Below are 20038 nucleotides of genomic sequence, written 5' to 3' on the forward strand. Positions count from 1 at the left end.
CTTTTCCTGTAGACTGTCGATATTTTTTGTGCATAACTTTTGACCAACATGGCATCCGCCCATACTGGGGCCCTGTACAAAACAATTGATGTGATTACACTGGCTAGTACACGGAGAAAAAAACAGTAGCATTTACTGAAGCTAGTTAAGTAAAGTAGTTCAGTAGATGCCACTGCATAGACTTCAGTAAAATCTACTTGACTGCGTGCGACAGCGAAGAGGAATGGCGCACCTAACCTAAAAAAAGATACTAATATGGTGTAGCGTGCGACACGAGAGACTGAGAGAGAAAGAAAGAGATATATAAATATGCAATATAGTGTGTCGCATTTGAGACGAGACACAAATAACGTGATATCTGCGCCGATCACCCTTCCCTGTGCTCATTACTTCTGTCTGAGTCTCCTTCGCGGTACGGTCAAGCATGGTCTTCTTATACTATTATATGGCCTTATTTTGTTGGTTTTGCAAACCAACTATGACTAAGGCTATGTAGAGCATAGTTATAATATCCATCGTGCAATTTTTATTCACAAATTTTATTTAGTAGTTGAGTTAGTTACCGAACTGTTCATTTAGTTGAAACTACGCGAGCGACTTTAGTTAAATGTACTTAACAGCCGTTACTGAAAAATTTAGGTTACGTTTACTTAATTTTGAGTAAGCGCAACGTTTTTTTTTCTCCGTGTAGTAACTTTTGTTTCTGCGTTGGACCTACTATATTTGGCATCAACCTCAATAAAGCAGCGCCAACTTTTGCTGCTTTATTACTCACTACTTCAAAATGTTGTTTAAACGTTAGCCTTGCATCGATGTTGAGGCCCAGCTACTTAATGGTCAGTTGCCACACAATCTCACGTCTGCCCAACGTCAGTGTTATTGTATCTACTGTAATGGAATCCCCGATTCCATTAGATGCCTCCGACGCCAATTAAAATAGAGACACACAAAACAGATACACATATACATAGACACACACTCGCGAACACCGCCCTCGCAGCAGCCACAAGAAGCAGTACTTCCCCACCACAGCATAATCCTACAAAAATAGAAATAGAAGAGTAGCGGCAACTGCGCATAGGGCCTAGATTATCCGAAAGAAAGGCCGTCGCCAGGAAAACTGACACAGACTATCAACAGAATTAAAAAGATGTCACTAAACGAGTAAAATTACGACGCGATATCACTCAAATAGCGACAGCTCGTCAAAATAACCACGTGACAAGCAAACATCGGACAAGCGCGCTATCCCGAAAACACATCGGGAAAGTCCCACGTGACAGCGCGCAGGCGACGAAAAGCAGCAGGAGGGCTAGTCACGAGACGATTTTCTTAAAAACCGACGGTAATACAAATTTTACGAGGTCACGCGATATTAGAAAGAAAGTCGTGAGAAAGAAAAAAGAAGCTCCAGTATATAAAGACTGGGAGCAAAGGGGTGATCGGGCAGTTTTTCGACATAATGTAAACAGCCAGTTACTCTGATCGTCAGTTTTCCCGAAGTTGTCATACGGATCGAATCGCTGCAAGTCGCCAGATCAAATCTTCAGTTTACATCTAATTTCCAGTCGATATTGAATCGCTGCCAGTCGCGGGTCAAATCAGTTTAACGTATACTATCATCAAAGTGAAATAAGTCCGCGCTGAATAAGTTGAAAAGTGCGAATCCATAGAAGAGATCGAGGGACTCAGTAAAAACAAACAGTTCGCATAATAAGAAAACTCAGTGGTGCAAAAGTTACACAAGTGCCATGTTCATCCAAACACACCGTCCTCTCTCGTCACTGGAAGAGAGCCGAAGCATCGAGGCGCCCGTCTGTCTTCACCTGCTCCGAGGAGGAACGAGCCAAAGGACCGACACGCACACCAGCCTGACCGCACTGAACCACCGACGCAAGGCTACCAAGCGCCAGGAATCTACAGCTGCAACCTCCTGCTGGGCACACTCACACACACACACATTACTCTTGCAACACGGCAAAATTTCGCGATGTAACAACGACGTTTGACGCTATCGGGGTAGAGCGTCTCAAGGCTACCTGTGTGAATGAGAGAGTGAACGTGTCTAAGTGCGTCGTTTATTTTTTGAGTGAACGACGAGAGAGGAGCAGTAGCTGCGACGAACGAAAAGGACAACGCACGTCGCCGACTCGCGAGTGAGAGATGCGAGAAGACGACGAGCAACGTTGGCGCAGCAGCAGCGACCTTTCACCTCGACGGGGCGTTCAAGTCGGACCCGCGCACCGTAAGACAGCCGATGCAGGTGGCGGAGCCCTTCGTGGGGTCTACCTACGTGAGCGTCTGATGCAGCAGGACCAGCGTGATGGCAGCTCGCCCGCACGAACGCTAGGAACAAAAACTACAGCGTCGTGCATGCATGCGCGACCGCGCGACTCGGCAACGGCGTGTAAACCAATAGTGTTGCGAGCGTGCGGGCGGCTAGGGAGAGCAGAGTGGCGGCCGCAAGCCGCGAGCGCTCGAGCCGATACTAGCCTGCCCCGACTGCTCCCGAACGGACGTGCCTCAACTTTAACCTCACCCGGTGTTCCAGCTAGAAGGATTTAAGGTCAGTGAATCGTTTTCCGTTTTCTCCGGTCGTATCCGTCTCGCGGATGAACGGCAGTTTTACGTTCGGTTTCACGAAGGAAAAGGTTATCTCGAGTACGCGTTAGTTACCTCCGGATCACTGTCTTTGTCTCTTAATCTCTGTATTGTGTTCCGTTGAATAAAGGGTTATCTCGTCTATACGGGTTATATTCTCGAGTAATACGCGAAGTGTAGAATTAATGATTTTTATGATAGAAGTGTAGAGTTATTTTGTGAAAACATAGGTTAATACTTGGCGCCGACACTTGGACGCACGAGGCGTAAGGTGGTCGGGTAATTTTAGGATAAGTCATTCGGCGTTTGCGGAATTCATGTGCGACGTAATTGTGTGAGTGAGTGAGAGACGAAAAGTGCGAGACAGTTTGTGTGATCTGGTTACTTCTTGAGACTTGAGACGTGCGTGAGTCACGCGGGATATCTTTCGTGTACGGATATTTGCTTGTCGGAGTTATCTTTGTTCACGGGTTGTCTTATTGTTAGTAATTTGTACGAGTCGATTATAAGTTGTAAGAATTTATTAAGAATATACAGTTTCGTCTGATAAACCACGTGTCTCTATTATCCCGAACCGCCCTCTCTCCTTACCGTTTTTTGGAGCTGCAGCTAGCCGAGCAATCCACGTGCAAAAAACCCTCGCGCTGGGAAAAAAAGAGTCGCGAGACTCTGGCGTTCCCGAGGAGCGCCTGGGGCCACTGGGTCATTTTCCAAGCCCGGGCGAGGGATTGCACCAGAACTGGGGTAACACGAAAAACCCCAGTTACACTCTAAAGGTACTTTTCTTTCTTTTTTTCTTGCATAAATAAATGTAGTGATCGCTTTAAATTCTATTCCCGAGTAAGTGATTTCGTTATCCGGCTCCCTTTCCCGGAAGGCAGTGACCGCGTCTGCGGTAGCCAAAAGGGATTGCTTTTATAAAAAAACTAGGGGGGGGGGGGGGTTCCCCCTGCTCGCTTCGCTCGCCAATTCCCCAAGTGCAAATTTTGATTGATAATCGAAATTTTCTATGTTATTTGAAAATGAAGCTATAATGATGATAAAATTTTAAATATAATATATAATATTTATGTCAAAATTCAATCTTACAACTATTATATAAAATTTTTTATATTTAAAATTTTTTTAAATTCATATCATTTACTTCAACTCAATTAGTATCTCCATCCGTAACTTCATATTTTAATTACTTGTATCTTTATTTTGATGTCGGACTCAGACCTAATTCTGATTTTTATTAGCTATTACGCTTTATAATATTTGTATTCGTCTTCACCTTGATGTCTCTGAGTCTAATTTGATTTGAGTTTATTATATTACTATTCTTATTCCTGACTCCATATTTTTCTCTGCCTTTAACACTGATCCCATCGCTATCATTATCTGTATCACCATTTTTATTTTCTCGTTAATATTAATCTAAATTTATATTATTTTTATGTCTAAATCTATCCAGATCATCGATCTCTATCCTAAATTTTATTTATATCTATCCTTTTATTAATCCTCTATCTCTGTTTTAAACTGTAACTATGTATCTACCTCTTTCTTAGTATTTTACTTCTTCGTTCATCTCTCTGACTATCCATTAACAACTCTAAATTCTATCCCATTCTCTTTCTTTATCCTTCTCTTGTACTTTATATCTAAATTTTATATTTTATACTTATAATCTACACCAACCCTATCTTTATCGCTATCTCTACTTTTATCTCCAAGTCTTTCACGAATGCCATCGTTATCCCGAATTCTCGTTGTATTTCAACCTAGACTTTTCATTTGATTCTTTCGCTTTATCATCCCTATTTCTTTCTCTATCTTTCTGTTTACAGATTGCATCTTCATTCTCAATTTTGTTTCTTTACCTATTTTAATCTCTGTCACGATTCCTATTTCTGCTTGCTATACATTTTCAAACTAATTTGTCGCTCAAGGATAAACTATCCTTACCTTTATCTCTAGTTTAATTTCTAATGCCGTATCTATTGCGTTTCCAATTTTCTCTCTGTCTTTCTTTAACTTAATATGTAGATCTACATTTTTATAACTTTTAGCTACTTACCTGTATCTCTATCTTGAACTTTATCTATCTACTTCTGTATTAGTCCTCTTTTTCATACGTATTTCTAATGTTATCGTTATTTCTGACTACATCAATATCCCTATAAATTTATCTACGATTCTGGATCTATCACGAATTTCATCGTTATCCTGATTTCTGTCTTTATCTCTTTATTCTCAGATTTCCCATCTATCTCCGATCTTCATCATTACGTTTTTTTTTTTGTGTCTGAATCGACATCTCTACCCATATTCGCGTCTTTACCCATATTCCCGTCCTCCCTTTTTCTTTATGGTGAATTCTATTCTTATCTTAAATATTTTATAATATTTTTATTATTTCGTTATCTTTCAAGACTTCCAAAAGTTCAACGGACAGTACCGTTCCCTGAGACTGCGCTGCGTACCATGTGAAACGGGAACTGCAGCCGTATCTTAAACGTAAGAGGTGCTCTGTCCTTCATCAAAGACGGCTGATGTCAGAAATTTTTCTCGTGTATATTCTACCTTTTTAAAAACCCAGCGATAAAGATAGTACTACATATGTAGCTCTATCTTTATTGCTACCCAAACCTCTGATTGGTCTAATTTATCTCTATCCGTAACCTAAACTTTTACGCACCTTCGGAAGTATGGACGCCTTTTGTATTTCATACTTTATCCCTATTACTCATCTTCATCTCTACTTTTATCTCTGGGTCGATCATGAAAGCCATCGATATCCCGAAATCTGATTGTAATTATATCTCAAACTTTTAATCTGATTCTTTTTCTTCATCTCTAATTATTTTCTATATCACCATCTTCATTCCGAATTGTATATCTATCTTTTCAGGTTTCATCTCTATTTTCGATCTCTGCTTCTGTCTTTCTAAAATGTTTCATTCAAATCGACAGCTCTACAAATTATTACATTTGAATTGTTTTTATATCTGTCGCGATCTCTACCTTTGCTAGCTTTCTATTTTTTCTCTTGTTCAACCTTTGTCTATATCTTGAATTCTATTTTCATTTACTCATCCAACCCTATTCTATCTGTAAATTGCATACATGTTTCACGAAAATATTCTACAAGATGTCGATTCGAGCAACACTGAAAAAAATAGGCGCGTCTGTTGTCCTCTGCTGGTCACCGTAGGCTTTCTTTGCAGGGGGACTGATGTCCTTTCGCGTTGGGACGTATAGTGCCCCCTTGTGCATAATAGCGCTCCCGCCACTATGCCACAGCTCGCAACCCACCTGGAAATGTTAGTAGGACTGCCACACTAAAAGAGATGGCTCTTCTGTGGTTGCCACGGTTGGCCCACATCGAAAATGTAATGGTGCCCCCACCTGGTCCGGCTCTAGGCTGCCGCAGGCGCGCACGATTTACCTTACTCGGGTAATGATGCTACCGTTTGCGCATGCGCATGCGTACAATATTAAACGCAGATGCGATCTGTCAGTTGCCTTGTGTAAGTGTGCGTCTGTTCGGTCTGCTCGCTGTTGTGGCACATGCGTACTGCGCGCTCGAGCCACCGCTGTCATGTGCTTCCATAACCCCGAAATCTAATCTGACCTACGTATGTTCAATTAACTAATTTTGCTGTGTAGAGTGTATAATTTATCGATGTACCGTTTATTTATAGATAATATAACGTGGTGAATGCGTTATTTGTTGCGTAACTAAAATTCAACTGAAGTTATTTGCAATTTCAATATATCAATAACTACCGGCCAGCTAAGTTAATTTTCGGCTACCGTGTCAGCGTCCCATTACATGCCACAGTGGTGCCACTGTGGCAGCCATGCTCAGCCCCTAGGTGGCAGTAGGGCAACCACTGCTGGCCCACGGCAGCGCCATCTCCTATTTCCAGTCGGGAAATAAAACCTCAAATTTCGACACAAGTTGTTTATCAGAGTACTGCGGTCCACAAGCGAGCATGTGCTTTACCGAGAAGGCTCACCTACAGGTTCGGTTGGAGTAAACAATGTATCGTAAATATATAGAAAAACAACGAACGATTGTCTATTTTAGCGTTGCACAAGCCTATTTTCTGCGAGTATTCTTTTGTTTCGCGAGATATCGCTAGGTTCAATTGGACCCCAGAGCCCGAAACCTGTCGCGTCGCACAGGTCCATAAGCAGGCCATCCTGGTGAGCCTATCTTTTTTCAGTGTAAAGTAAATGCGAGAGAGTAGGTGAGATGGAGTAAATGAGGGGAAAAATTGAGGGGGGAAATTAAAGGGGAAAATTAAGAGGGAGAATTCGTGAACCGGCGGCGGCGGCGAAACTTTTTTTATAATATAGAGAGATAATAATAGTTACCGGCGATAGGAACTCAGCACACAGTAAGTATATTGGTGGGTTGCGCTCATTCTGACGTAACACTACCTTATTTAGTTAGGTTAGTTCTAGTCCTGTCTATGCTATTCGCTCTCTAGCTATTCTTGTATTATGTGGATAGATTCCTCAGCTTTGTCCCTTATTTCTTCATTGTGATTCGTTATCGCCACTACTGTAATATCGTTAGCGAAGCCTATTATTGTTGCTCGTGTGGGTGATTCCTGTCTTAGTAGCCCATATATAATGTTTTAAGTTGGTGGGCTAAGTACTGACTCTTGGGAGACGCCCCCTGTAACTTCATATGTCCTTTTCGAATGGCCTTTTCGTTCACACCTCTTTTAATGACACTTGGTTCTTCCACTTGCCTGGGGAACAGTGTGATCACTACACGGTGTAATATTTCCGGGCATCTTGAAGTGGGCACGAAGCTTCCTTTAATCTTTTTCATTACTGTAGTATTTCCTGGCCTCTTTAAGTTTTATAGTACTTGTTTCTCACCCGTTGTTCTCATCTTCTGGTCCGGTGGCACTCACTACGTGCACCCTCAATCTCCTTGTCTTACCAGTATACTGGTGGTCATCTACAGTTGTGCACTTCTCTTGACATGACCGCGTCACAGGCTCGGGTGATATTTTTCATCACCTGTTCAGACTTGCTGTTTGCATACTCTAGCAGTTGCATTTCTTCCATTGCCAGCAAAAATTTCTCGACTTAATAATTCTTCGTTTTCCAACCGACTTCTTTGGTCTTTGTACTCGCGCTGATTCTCTGCTCTCATTTTCTTACCTCCATTATTATAGCCTGCTGATCGCTATTTGTGTAGTGTTTACTCACGGTCCACGTGTCAATTGAGCCAATTGGACAGCTACTGAAATAGGTCTGGTCTACAATAGATCCTGTGTCTCCTCTTCTGGAGGTGAAAGTGCTACCCTGGTTAACTAACGCCAAGTCTAGAAGACTAAATACTTCCAAGAGCAACCGTCTTCTTTAATTAGTCCTTTGACTGCTCCACTCTACGACCCAAGCGTTAAAAACGCTTGCGATAATTGCTGGAATTCTCCCGGCAGCATCTTGCACGAGTCGATCTAGCTGTCGCTCAAACTGTTCGATCAGTGCATTAGGCGAGGCATAGAAGCTGTATACGTATATACCTGCTATTTTTGCGCGGATAAAACCTTCATCATGAGTTTTCATTTTTTCTTGGAAACTAGCGTTCTCACATGCCCAGATCGTCACTCTGCCAGTGTTGTCCGCTTTCTATGATGGTTCGTCCAAGTCTCTGTACTGATCGCATATAATGGCTATGTCTACCTTTGTCTCACGGACGTACTGAATAGGTAAGTCCTGTGTTGTTTCTCTTCTGCGCCTCTTTCCTGACAGAGAACGCAGTTCGGTTGACAGTTACGGCCATTTGCTGTGTGCTCCCTGCTCCTACATTTGTAGCAAAAGTTACTTCAATCATGTGTTGTGTTCGATCTGTGCACTTTTTGACGATATGCCCAAAACCTAAACATTTATATCACCTTAGTGGCCATGTCCCTTGTTGTACCTCTCGGATTCTGAAGACTACTCATCCTGTCTTAATTTTCTGCTTTGCTCTCACCTGTTTAGTTATTACTGCTGGCATTTCAATGACCGCAGTCTGCGTATCACCGTATGTCCGTCGCACCGATTTTCCTGACGTTACCTCTACTGCGAACGTTTCACTACATCAAAATTCCTTTTGTAGGGCTTCCACTATATCAACCTTGGTTCTTAAAATATCGAGGTCCTTTATGTCAAAAACCGCTTGCTCTTTCAGAGTTTTTACTTCAGCACCGGCTTGCCGGACCATTTCCACTGCTTGTTGAAGTTCCGCTGCCTTAAGGTAGATCGCACGCGAAACCCTCGTCAACTGAGAGTGTGCGAAAAATGTTATAAGAATATTGTTTAAAGTATTTAAGTAATATAACGTTTTTTTATCAACACTTATGTAATTTGGTATTAATATAATATGTTAACTTATATTTTTATCGTCATATAAATTATATTTGGACGCTCATCTGAAATTTTAACGTAACTAGATCTGAAAATTTTAAACAAGGTATATTTAATGCTTTTAAATAGCCTGCAAAAAGTTTTATTTGGATATGTAGTAATTTGTTTTTTGGACGGTCTACCTTAAGATCCGCGGTGCGCTGAAAATGGAGTAGAAGATCTCAAGTCGCTATCCTGCGTAGTATGTTGTAACTGGGATTTTCGAGCTACCCCAGTTATGGTGCAATCCCTCGCCAGGGGCTTGGAAAATGACCTGGTGGCGCTAGGCGCTTCATGTGAACGCCAGAGTCTCGCACTCTTTGTTTCCCGGGGCGAGGTCCTTAAATCCTTCTAGCTGGAATACCGTGCGAAGTTAAAGTTGAGGAACGTCCGTTCGGGTGCAGTCAGGACAGGGTAGTGCCGGCTCGAGTGCTCGAGGCTCGCGGCCGCCAATCTGCTCTCCCTAGCCGCCGTACCGCGCGCGCGCGCGCTGATTGGTCAACGCGTCGCGGCCCGACGGCCCGCTCGCTTGCAACACTATTGGTTCACGCACCGTTGCCGAGTTGCGCGGTCGTGCATGCGCGCAGATAGCCCCGCGGACAGGATGTCGAAGTAGATAGCCGCGAAATTCGAATTCTCGTAGCACACAGACAGCTTTTTACCCGCAGACAACCAAGATAACTCTCGACTGCGGAACCCGTAGTGACTCCCACTGCCCCGTCGTCAGGGCCATTGACTCGGGTGGCATCTGTCACTACGAACGCGAGACGCTGTAGTTTTTGTTCCTGGCGTTCGTGCAGGTGAGCTGCCGTCACGCTAGTCTGGCCTCTGGCTTACGGTGCGCGGGGCCAACTTGAACGCCCTGTCGGGGTGATAGGTCGCTGCTGCTGCGCCAACGTTGCTCGTCGTCTCCTTGCGTCTCTCGCTCACGAGTCAGTGAAGTGCGTTGTCCTTTTCATCCGTCGCAGCCACTTCTCCTCTCTCGTCGTTCACTCGAAAAACAAACGACGCACTTAGACATGTTTACTCTCTCATTCACGCAGGTAGCCTTGAGACACTCTACCCCGACCGCGTCGAACGTCGTTGTGACACGGCGAAATTTTGCCGTGTTACAATGTTGACATTTTTATTAAGTATCTCCAGTTCGGGGTCCGTCTTCATTTGTCTCTAGATGTCAGCGTAGGACTTGTTAGCAGTAGCTGTTACAATCAGAGCGTCAGGCTGTTCAGCTCTCGGCCTTAGTAGTCTCTGGCTATTTTGAATCGTGGACATCGTGGTTTTATCATCTTTATTTGTCTTTTCTTTCTTTTTTTCTCTTCTTTTTTATTTCTACCTTCTTCCATGGTTATTCCATGACTTAAGTTGAAGATGTGCTCTGAGAACTTCCCAGTTTGACTACGCTTGGTTTCCTGTCTTGCAGACTAGGGGTAGTCTGTGTCTCCTTTCTATCCATTCCTGGTCACTGGCACTCTTGCAAACCGTCGTCCGCCGAGTGGAGGGCCCTACTGCTAGCTCTTATGCCCTGTGCAAGTTCTATGATCTGCTTGTGCACATCATTCCTGTCTTTGACAAATTCATCAATTTTGTCGCCTAGACGATTCAGGAGTGCGCTTCTGCGACTCAAGCAGGTATTATTTTCTCCGTTGCAGTTGATTTCTTCCACTGCCATATCACTTGTAGCTATGTTTTTATCAGTGACCAAGAAAAAAACCTCTGTATTTGGCTTGAGTTTGTCCCCTTCCTCCTCTTCTTAAATCCATGGAGTCAAAGTCGGCCACCTGGGCTTTTATCCGATCAAAATCAGTGACGGGTTCTGGCATTGTCGCCTTACTCGCTTGAGGGTAGAGTTATTGTTAACTAACTAATCATATTTGGTTTATTGTTCAGGGTTCTTTTCCCTAACCTGTTTGGTCCACAGAGCATATTTTATTTATGCTTTACCCTCCAAAACATTCAGAAGACCTCTACGCGCCGATGAGCATTCCCCTATCTGCTACCCAGGGGACGCGCTACATACGAGATATCGGCATCCCCGGGTGTATGTGTTTTTTTATGTGGCGTAGGCAGAGTAAGCTCTGAACAAGTGACCCTATCATTGAGCAATACTTTCTTGGGGCCAGGTAATAAATTACTCGGGGCGCACTAAAGGCTATTTTTTATAACTATTTGGAGTTGAATATCGTATCAGTGATACACCTTCGAATAAGATATAAAATCACAAATAAGATATAATATCACAAATATAGTAAGCCACAAATAGAACTTTGATGCTCCACGTCGAACGGAAAAATGCCTCTGTGACATAGCAGCTGTATAGCCTAGCAGCTGTATAGCATAGCAGAGCATAGCAGGGCAGAGCATAACATGACAGAGCCCTATTTACACTTTTCCTAAAAAAGATTGCGTGATTAAAACAACAATTTGCTATATACATTCATATTTGTTTAATTGATTTTAATGCACCGAATGCACGTCATAGAAAGGGCGTTAGCGACCGGCTTTATTAGATCAAAAACAAGATCCCAGCTGCTAGTCAAGCTGTGATAGTCGTTATTATCATCCTCGGTACACATATATTTCGAAATATACTGTGATGCAGGGTGTAGGGTTTGTACGGTGTCTTTGACGGGAGAATCTGAACTACACTACTCTTCTATCTACAAAATAAATTTTCAAATGTCGTGAAAATATTTATAACAATAAAAAACGATAATATGTATTAGCTGTAAATATTTTAAGCCATTTTGGCGACTAATTTTTGAGCTTAAAAACAAAAAAAAAAAAAAAAATGGGTTTTGTATGTCGTAAGATTACGGGAGTAAGAAGGCTTTAATTAAATTAAATTTTCGGGAAAAGATAGATCTTTTGCTTACCTAGGCTACGTTTTTTCTGCAGCTTATGAAACCGATCAGTTTAAAAGGTATCAAGATTTAAATTCTTTGTCTTTCACCCTGTATACCCTGCAGTACTGAAAATTACTATTTATGTTAAACCTTATAACTTACTAACTAAAGTTCTGAATGCTTTGAAAAAATTCATAATTTTATTAGGTTATAAGGACCCTATAATATTTAAAATATTAATATTTAAATTTTGTTCATGAAAATAATATGATTTAATATTGTGATGTGTAATGGACGGGTAGAGCGCCCGTTTAATAGCTAGTCGGCGCGATTGTAAGGTAGTTGCGAGCCACCTACCGATGTCCGATACCCTTTGTTTATACACTTCGTTTTAATGAGCACCCATTGTAGCTATCACCACACCCTTTTAAGCGTCACTTTTCCCCCATTTTAAAGATGTTTAGTGGATCTTTCTGAGTACCATAGTCTCTTGCTAAGAAAATTGTTCCTTTAGCAAAATAATTAAGATTAAAAATATTTTTAAAAACCATTAATATACTGTATATTTAAACAATATTTTATCTATTGAAACTTTAAATTTAATAGAGAAAGTTACATGTTAAAGGATTGGCAGCGGCTCTATTTGGCGCTTAATTGCTTGATCTAGAAATTTCCGTCAACTATTTGAGCAAGAAACCTGTTGTCGCGCGTGAATTGCCCTAAACTTATAGATTTATACATGCGCTAGAAATTAACTAAAAAAATTACATTTATACGAACTGCAAAAGTATTTATTTTAAACGTATATAGATATTTTTTTAACCTAAATTTTTTAAAGTTTTTTTAGAATTTATAAATTTGTTATAGAAAAGTGTTTTTTTTTATAAAATAAATTTGTTTTTCAATACTTTGCATGGTTTTTATTTCAATCGATTTACAATTTTTCAGTATGTCACAGAAAAAATGGGTGGTGCTGAGGGAACCAAACTTGATGTTGATTTTGTAGATATGGAAAGGGTGAGTATTAAATTAAAGTTAATTATAAAATAATACTATAAAAAAATGATTATGTTACCTTAAAATTTATCCATTGTTTCGTTCATTAGTTGTTTAACTGAGTACTATCCATCGCATATTCTCTGTGAATTGTAAAGCACTAAGACTAAGACTTTATACATTCTAACCCGACAGTATGAAATATTTCCGATATATTTAGAAGGAAGATTTGAAATCTTTCAGAAATTTTCCAATGAAAATATATCTGAAATATTGTTATGTCCCCTAAATTTCATAATTTGCCCAGAGCAGCTGTGGCGCAAATTTTGATTTGTTTAACGATAATAAAGTATAAAGAAAAATATATTTAGTCTAAATTACTTTACATGCATAATTTTTTTTTTAATATTGTACTTTTTAAAATTTTTTCAACACATAAATGCAATAACATTAAATTTATATGCTTAAGCTTTAAGCAAAATAGATGCAATCCGGTTTAGCAGAAAAATAAGGATAGAATATTTATTAATTATAACTCAAGTGAATACAATTAGGGAAACTAGAGACGACAACCAAGTAAGCGCAGTTACTCTTGCAAGGGCTGTTGCTCGACTAACTGTTCAGCGCATGTCGCAGAAGCTGTCAGATATTCCGAAATGTGCTAAGGATTATCCTTACTCCAGGCCCTTCGGACTTCGACAGTATCGTCGTCGGGTCGGCCACCGCGTCAGCGGCGGGGCGATAGGTTTATAGTCCTGCGTAGGACCCAAACCCTCGGCGCGCAATAAAAGAGAAAGCAATAAATGTGCGGCCGGAAATTCGAAGTACATCATTTTTAACAAATAAATATAATATTATCACGTTTAAAATATAATCTTGATTGATAAAAGACATATATGAGCTATGAAGCCGTGGAAAGCGACCGAGCGACTTTTTAAGGTGTTGGCGTTCCAGATGTTGACTGTCGATTGACGTGGGCGATGTCCGTCACACACACACACATACACACACACACGCTAAGTGCTCCTCAGACTGATGCTGAGGAACGTAGGTAACTGAGTTGAGCCCAGACTCCCTCACCCGATGCAGAGGAACGTAGGTGTCGGGGTTGAGTCTGTCCAGAGGATGGCCGGTCGATGCTGCTCGAAGTATACGACCGGACGATGCGGCAGGAAGCAGACAGCTGGACGATGCAGAAGAAAGAAGACGGCAGGACGATGCAGAATGAAGAAGACGTGTTTGATCCTGAACACCTAATCACCTTGGAGGATGGAGGATGTACGGAAATGTCAAACTTCAAAAGAGAAGCCAAAAAAGGCTAGTTAACGGGCCCCACGGAAGTATTGTTCAACGATAGTACCTGTGGGGATCCGGTGTCGGAGGGCCACTTGTGCAGAGCTTGCTCTGCCAACGCCACATAAAAAAACACACACGCGCGCGTGCACACACACATACATACACACAAACACACAAACACGATAGAGTAGGAAACTATCAAAAGTGTCCTGATTTTTTAAGACAGAGAGAACGCTGCCCCCTTACTTTTCTATCTGTAGCGTATGAGAGCAATAGGGTTGTGGCAATAACGCGATCTAGATGTAAGGTTGTATGAGTGTATACGTGTGTTCGATTGGCAGGTGCATGAGTGGGGATGAGATGCCGAGTGTAATGTATAGCACGAAGACGCCAGAAGGAGTTGAGTGAGCCGTGAGGACAGTCGAGCCAAATAAAGTATAATATTAAGAAAGAGTGTCTCGTTATTATCACCCTGATAACTACACCTGTAGAATCCCGCACCCACGCAGAACCACAAACATCACACTATCTAAAGTGCCTCTGATTTTAAAGCGGCACATTTGCGAGCAAGTTGTTCTGAAGGTGTTGGTGCCCCGATGATTGACTGATGACTGATATGGAGAGGTTTTAATACTTAACAATAACAAACCCCCTTCCTTCCCTGTCCTGACTTATCTTATCCCCCTACTACTACACTTATGATAAACTCAAAATCCAACTTATAACTAGAACGAATGTGAAAAATGATTAGGATAAGTAGTGTTGGCTCGCTTCTTTTGCATTTTTAATATATTACAATTAAGAAACTAAGAAGATCAATTATCATAAAATTAGTCAATGAACACCTTTCCCATTTCAATGCAGCGAAAAATAAGATAACCAGACTCTAAATAAAAAACAGATAAGAAAATTAGAGTAGAAACACGGCATTAAGAATATCAGAATACATTGAATAATCAAAATATTGAAAAGAAGAAGAAATGTTATAAAAGTTTTTTCTCCTTCTTCACCACACAACGAGCCTCGGAAAAATCGATACAGCTAAGTCAATATTTTGATCACTACCGAGGGATAACATTGGATAGAGAAAAACCCATTTCCTCTAAAAATATTGTTGTTATGGATTGTGGGTTTTCACCGGTCTCATCCACTGACGCTTTCTTCAACAACATCGAGAGGAATTATGTATACGATGCTCGGCATCTTTTGAAGAGATGAGCTTCCCTACAACAGAACTTGACGAGTGCCAGTTCACAACGACAGTTTCTACTTCGATGCAGAATGCATGGCACTCAGCCTACACGCGTCACTAACATTGCAAGTAACCTAAGCCATTTTAATTTTTGCAGCAATACGGGTAGACAAAAATTCAGTAAACTCATTTGAAATCTCCAAAGTAAAATCCTGAACTTACAAATTGAGGACTTTTGCATACATATCAATTATTTAGAACTTGAATCTGAAAAATTAAAAAAACAATTAAAAGAAATAATACCACACAACGTCATTCAAAATATTTTCGAAAAACAGGACTTGAATAATACCGACCACCGCGATAAACTCAACAAAATCCATGACAAAAAATTGTGTAAAAATACAATAATAATTACGAACTCTGAATCGAATTGCGAAAAATGGTTAAAAAATCTCACCGATATGGAGATACCTTCCGCTGTACAATTTGTAACGTCACTAGGTCGAAAATTCAATCCAAAAAGTGAACTTGATGACACAAGAACTATCGAATGCATAAAAAATAACTTACCTGATAAAACCGCCATTGGCATAGCAAATATACTTATCAAAAAGATCACATAACACAGACGCAAAACTAAGCCCACAAAAACAGAAGATACAATTTTTGAGAAAAAAACTACAAGACACTAAATATTTTATTAGAAATAACAATAACATCATGTTCACTTTCGCCGATAAAGGTAATGTGACCGTTACGATGCAAAGATCCGATTACATCGAAAAAATAAAACTACAATTGTCAGATAAAAATACATACATTGAAATAGCAAAATATCTATTATCAAAAATCCAGAACAAAGTCAAAAGATGTATGAACAATTAGAGCACTAACGGCTTTTTCTGAAAAAAATACAGTAAATTTAAATTCACACAAACAGACACCACCTTGCCAAAATGTTATGGACTACCTAAAATTCACAAAAAAGATATCTCTTTACGACCTATTATTTTAACAACAGGCCCACCTAGTTATTCTTTATCGAAAAGCCTCCTTAGAATATTATAAAACACCTTCTTAAAAAAAAAAAAAAATACGAGAAAAATGAAGCCGACTAAAACGGGATTTGATTGGCTGCTCTTAGAAGGGCGCGAAAATACAAAATCTAGAAAGTATTTACGAATTAAAATAGATTTAATTTTTACAAAGTTATTTATGATATAAATGCAAATTTAATAAATAATAAAACAATTAATACATTAATTAATAAATTTTAATTTGATATTAATTAAAACAATATTTCTAAATTGAGAAATTATAACCTCGAAACTTAAGACATGTCCAATAAGCATAAAAAAATAAAAGTAGTTGCTCGCGCAAAGCGCGCAAAATGTCACTAGTAGCATTAAAAAACCTGACTCATACGTAGAAAATAGCTATGATTTCATAGAAAGAATAAAAAACTTAGTCCCACCGAACCACCACTTAATCAGTCTCGATGTAAAATCACTCTATACCAACATTGACAAATCATTAGTTAAGAAGAGCATCGAGAAAAGATATATACATTATACAGAAATCTAAAATACCCCTTAGTGACATCTTCTTAGCATGTGAATTACTTATGGAGAATACGTTTTTTTAATTCAATGGTAAATTCTATAAACAGCTGTTCGACGCATCAATGGGCTCTACGATTTCGGGTTTCTTCGCTGAAATAGTCATGGATGATCTCGAAACGGATTGCCTATCTAAACTATCGTTCAAACCAACATTCTTTTACCGATATATCGACGACATTATAACATATATGCCGAATGACAAGGTCAACAAAATTTTGAAAACATTCAGTTCTTATAACAATAGATTACAATTTACTGACGATACTGAGATCGATAACTCCATAAGTTTTCTAGACGTTCTATTGATTAAAGTCAAAGGGAAATTAATAACTCACTAGCAAAAAACGCTCGCTTCGCTCGTGATTTACAAATTAATTGTGATGATATTTAATTATTCGTCGTGTCATTATTAAATATACTATTAAATATTAGACGTACACTCGATGGTAGTTAATTCTTGTAGAACATTTTTGAAATGCTTCACTCAGATTTCCAGATTAATAAATTTTAACAAATCAAAAGCACGACTTTAAAAACATTTCATAAGAATTAATTACCGTCGAGTATAAATGAATATATTCAATACAGCCAACATTCTATAAAAGTAGTTATAGCTACTAGTATATAGGACCGGCTTTAAAATTATAGAATAAAATATAAATAAATTTTGAATATTAAAAAATGTTTTTATATTAACAAAATCTAACAATAAAATAATATTAATAAAACATTATTTTTATTTACATTTATAATATAATGTAAATTGTTAGATTATAACAATCATAATATTTATATTCTGTACTAAAATGTAATACATAATACGATATTTACTTTTATATAAAATGATAACAAATCTTAAATCCCTAACGAAAAAGAAAGATAAAAACAACTAAAAAAAACGTTATGAACTGCACAGATTATAGCAGAAAAATGTCGGAATTGAGACACAGAGAACAGTAATCTTTTGTTTTATTTAGTTTGCTAGAATCTTCAGTTAAATTAATTTTTTTGCAGGTGTACAATTTTACAATTTAGAAAATGAATAAAAAATGAATACAAATAGTCAATAACAATTAATAAGTGAACACAATAGTTTTTTCATAGTTCAAAACAGTTTTCTTCATTTTATGATTGCTGTCTTCTACGTTCACTAGTTTGTTCCCAATCAAAACAGATATCTTCGGATTTCTACACATTTTTAAACTTTTTTAAAAACACCCCTTTAATAAAAAAAATTTTCAAAAAAGTAAAATGTTAGACAAGTTTGATATATTTTAAAATGAAATTTTAAAATAATAAATTTGAGTTGTTCATAAATAAACAAAACGAAACGATCATGGCAAATTATGTAGTAAGTATCTTAAGGGTTTTTCTAATTGATCAGTATATAAATTAACTTTAAGTTAAGTAAGCCCTTTATTGACCAAAAAAATGTTGTTGCTTTATTATGATTAAATATAATAAACTGGACTTTGGTTGATTGATCTCAGTTCTTTTTTATCTGTTATTTCGTTGCGAAATATATCAAACTCGCCTAACCTTTTACTTTTTTAAAAGTTGATTTTTTAAGATTTCAGTCCTTTATAGTAAATTTTTTTGAGTATTTCATATTTAACGTCGTAAAAATAAAATATAAGCATCTTTAGCCCCTCTTGACCATGCGTTTTGATTCATTCACCTAGACACCAAATACCACGGAGCGCACCACCTAGACCTCCTCATCAGCCGCCCTGTACATCAAGACATCCTTTTCGTATGATGTATTTATCTAGACATAAAAAATTACGAGGGCACTCCCTAGACTTCATCATCGGCCACCCTGTACCTGCCGGCCACGTCGAAAGCGGCATGCGCACAGTATACACAAGCGCGTATACGACGCTTACGCAGACACACACACGATACGACATGCACTCTACGAGACGCATGCCGAGGCGACAGGAGTTGCCCGCGAAGCATAGCATAGGGACAGGTAAGCGAAAGAGAGATAAAGAGAGAAGGTATAGTGCTACACGGGAGCCAACACTATACCTGAAACGGCGCCAAGTCGCCAAACGTGAGAGACAACAGCACATCCCGAAGGGCTAGGAGAGGGAGGCCGAAACGTGAGGCAGCGAAGCCAAGCCTTGCGACTCTCCCGACAGCCGAATAGCGGTGAGAGGTGCCTGGCGCTCTCGATGAGGCGAGTAGCGAACGGAACGGGACATCGATACAGCGATCCTGATCTATCAGGGCAAATACCAGCACGACTGAGAAGAAAGGTACAGCCGTGAGCAGAAACTCCTGGGCAGCGTGAGGGCGAGAAGAGACAAGACGCAACCAGCTCGACGAATTCCCGGGGCAGCGTGCAGCCGACATCGAGTGACGCAGCGGAGACCGACAGCGCTTTGAATATATTGTAAGTGTCGGCGCGCAGCGCACCTGTTACCCTCTCTCTCTCTCTCTCTCTCTCTCTCTCTCTCTCTCTCTCTCTCTCTCTCTCTCTTTCGCGAAAAGCGCGCGGCGCAAACAGCGCGACTAGACGTTGCAGCTAGCTTAGCTTAGAATTGCGTATAGCACCAGTCCCATTAGCAGCACATAACCTCGGCGAATGTCTCGTAATCACGATATACACGAGAGCATACAATACCCGGACCGAGCGACGGCCGGAAGAAATTCTATTTGTTAAATTCGATAAAAAAAGGTTTTACGGGCGAAGCCAGCACTAAAGAATAAATAGAGATCGGATAAGACGACTTTTGCGATACGTGAGCCCCTTGCGCGTTAGCCCGAAGCTTGTCAGGACTCACCCGAACAATTTACGCCCGAGCAAGGAGCACACATGTCACAATAGTAAACATATATAATACAACAATGAAAATATATAATTTATGGTAATGTTTGTTTAAAACAGCTATTTGAGTATAAGTTACAATTTATTTAAAACAATTTATATTTGTAAGTGCTCTTTATATAAAAAAAAAAAATAATTACATAATGATTTTTGTCATTTCATACTCACAAACACATAGCTTTGAAAAAAGGATCATGTCTGCAGAAATAATTATTTGCAGCATCCCATTTATGTCTACCAAAATTGCAGA

At 39.6% G+C, this 20038-nt stretch overlaps 1 protein-coding gene across 15 annotated transcripts in view; it reads left to right on the top strand.

Annotated features, from left to right (window-relative positions):
• The window catches only part of LOC103316186 (endophilin-A), a 541748-nt gene that overhangs the window by 134751 nt on the left and 386959 nt on the right, over positions 1-20038 (top strand). For all 15 annotated transcript variants that reach the window (XM_031925198.1, XM_032601554.1, XM_032601552.1 and 12 more), the window contains one exon: positions 12795-12863. In XM_031925198.1, coding sequence (XP_031781058.1) covers positions 12795-12863 — 69 coding nt within the window. The remainder of the gene's footprint in view (positions 1-12794; positions 12864-20038) is intronic.

This window comes from Nasonia vitripennis, assembly GCF_009193385.2.
Source record: "Nasonia vitripennis strain AsymCx chromosome 2 unlocalized genomic scaffold, Nvit_psr_1.1 chr2_random0007, whole genome shotgun sequence".
Classification (NCBI taxonomy): domain Eukaryota; kingdom Metazoa; phylum Arthropoda; class Insecta; order Hymenoptera; family Pteromalidae; genus Nasonia; species Nasonia vitripennis.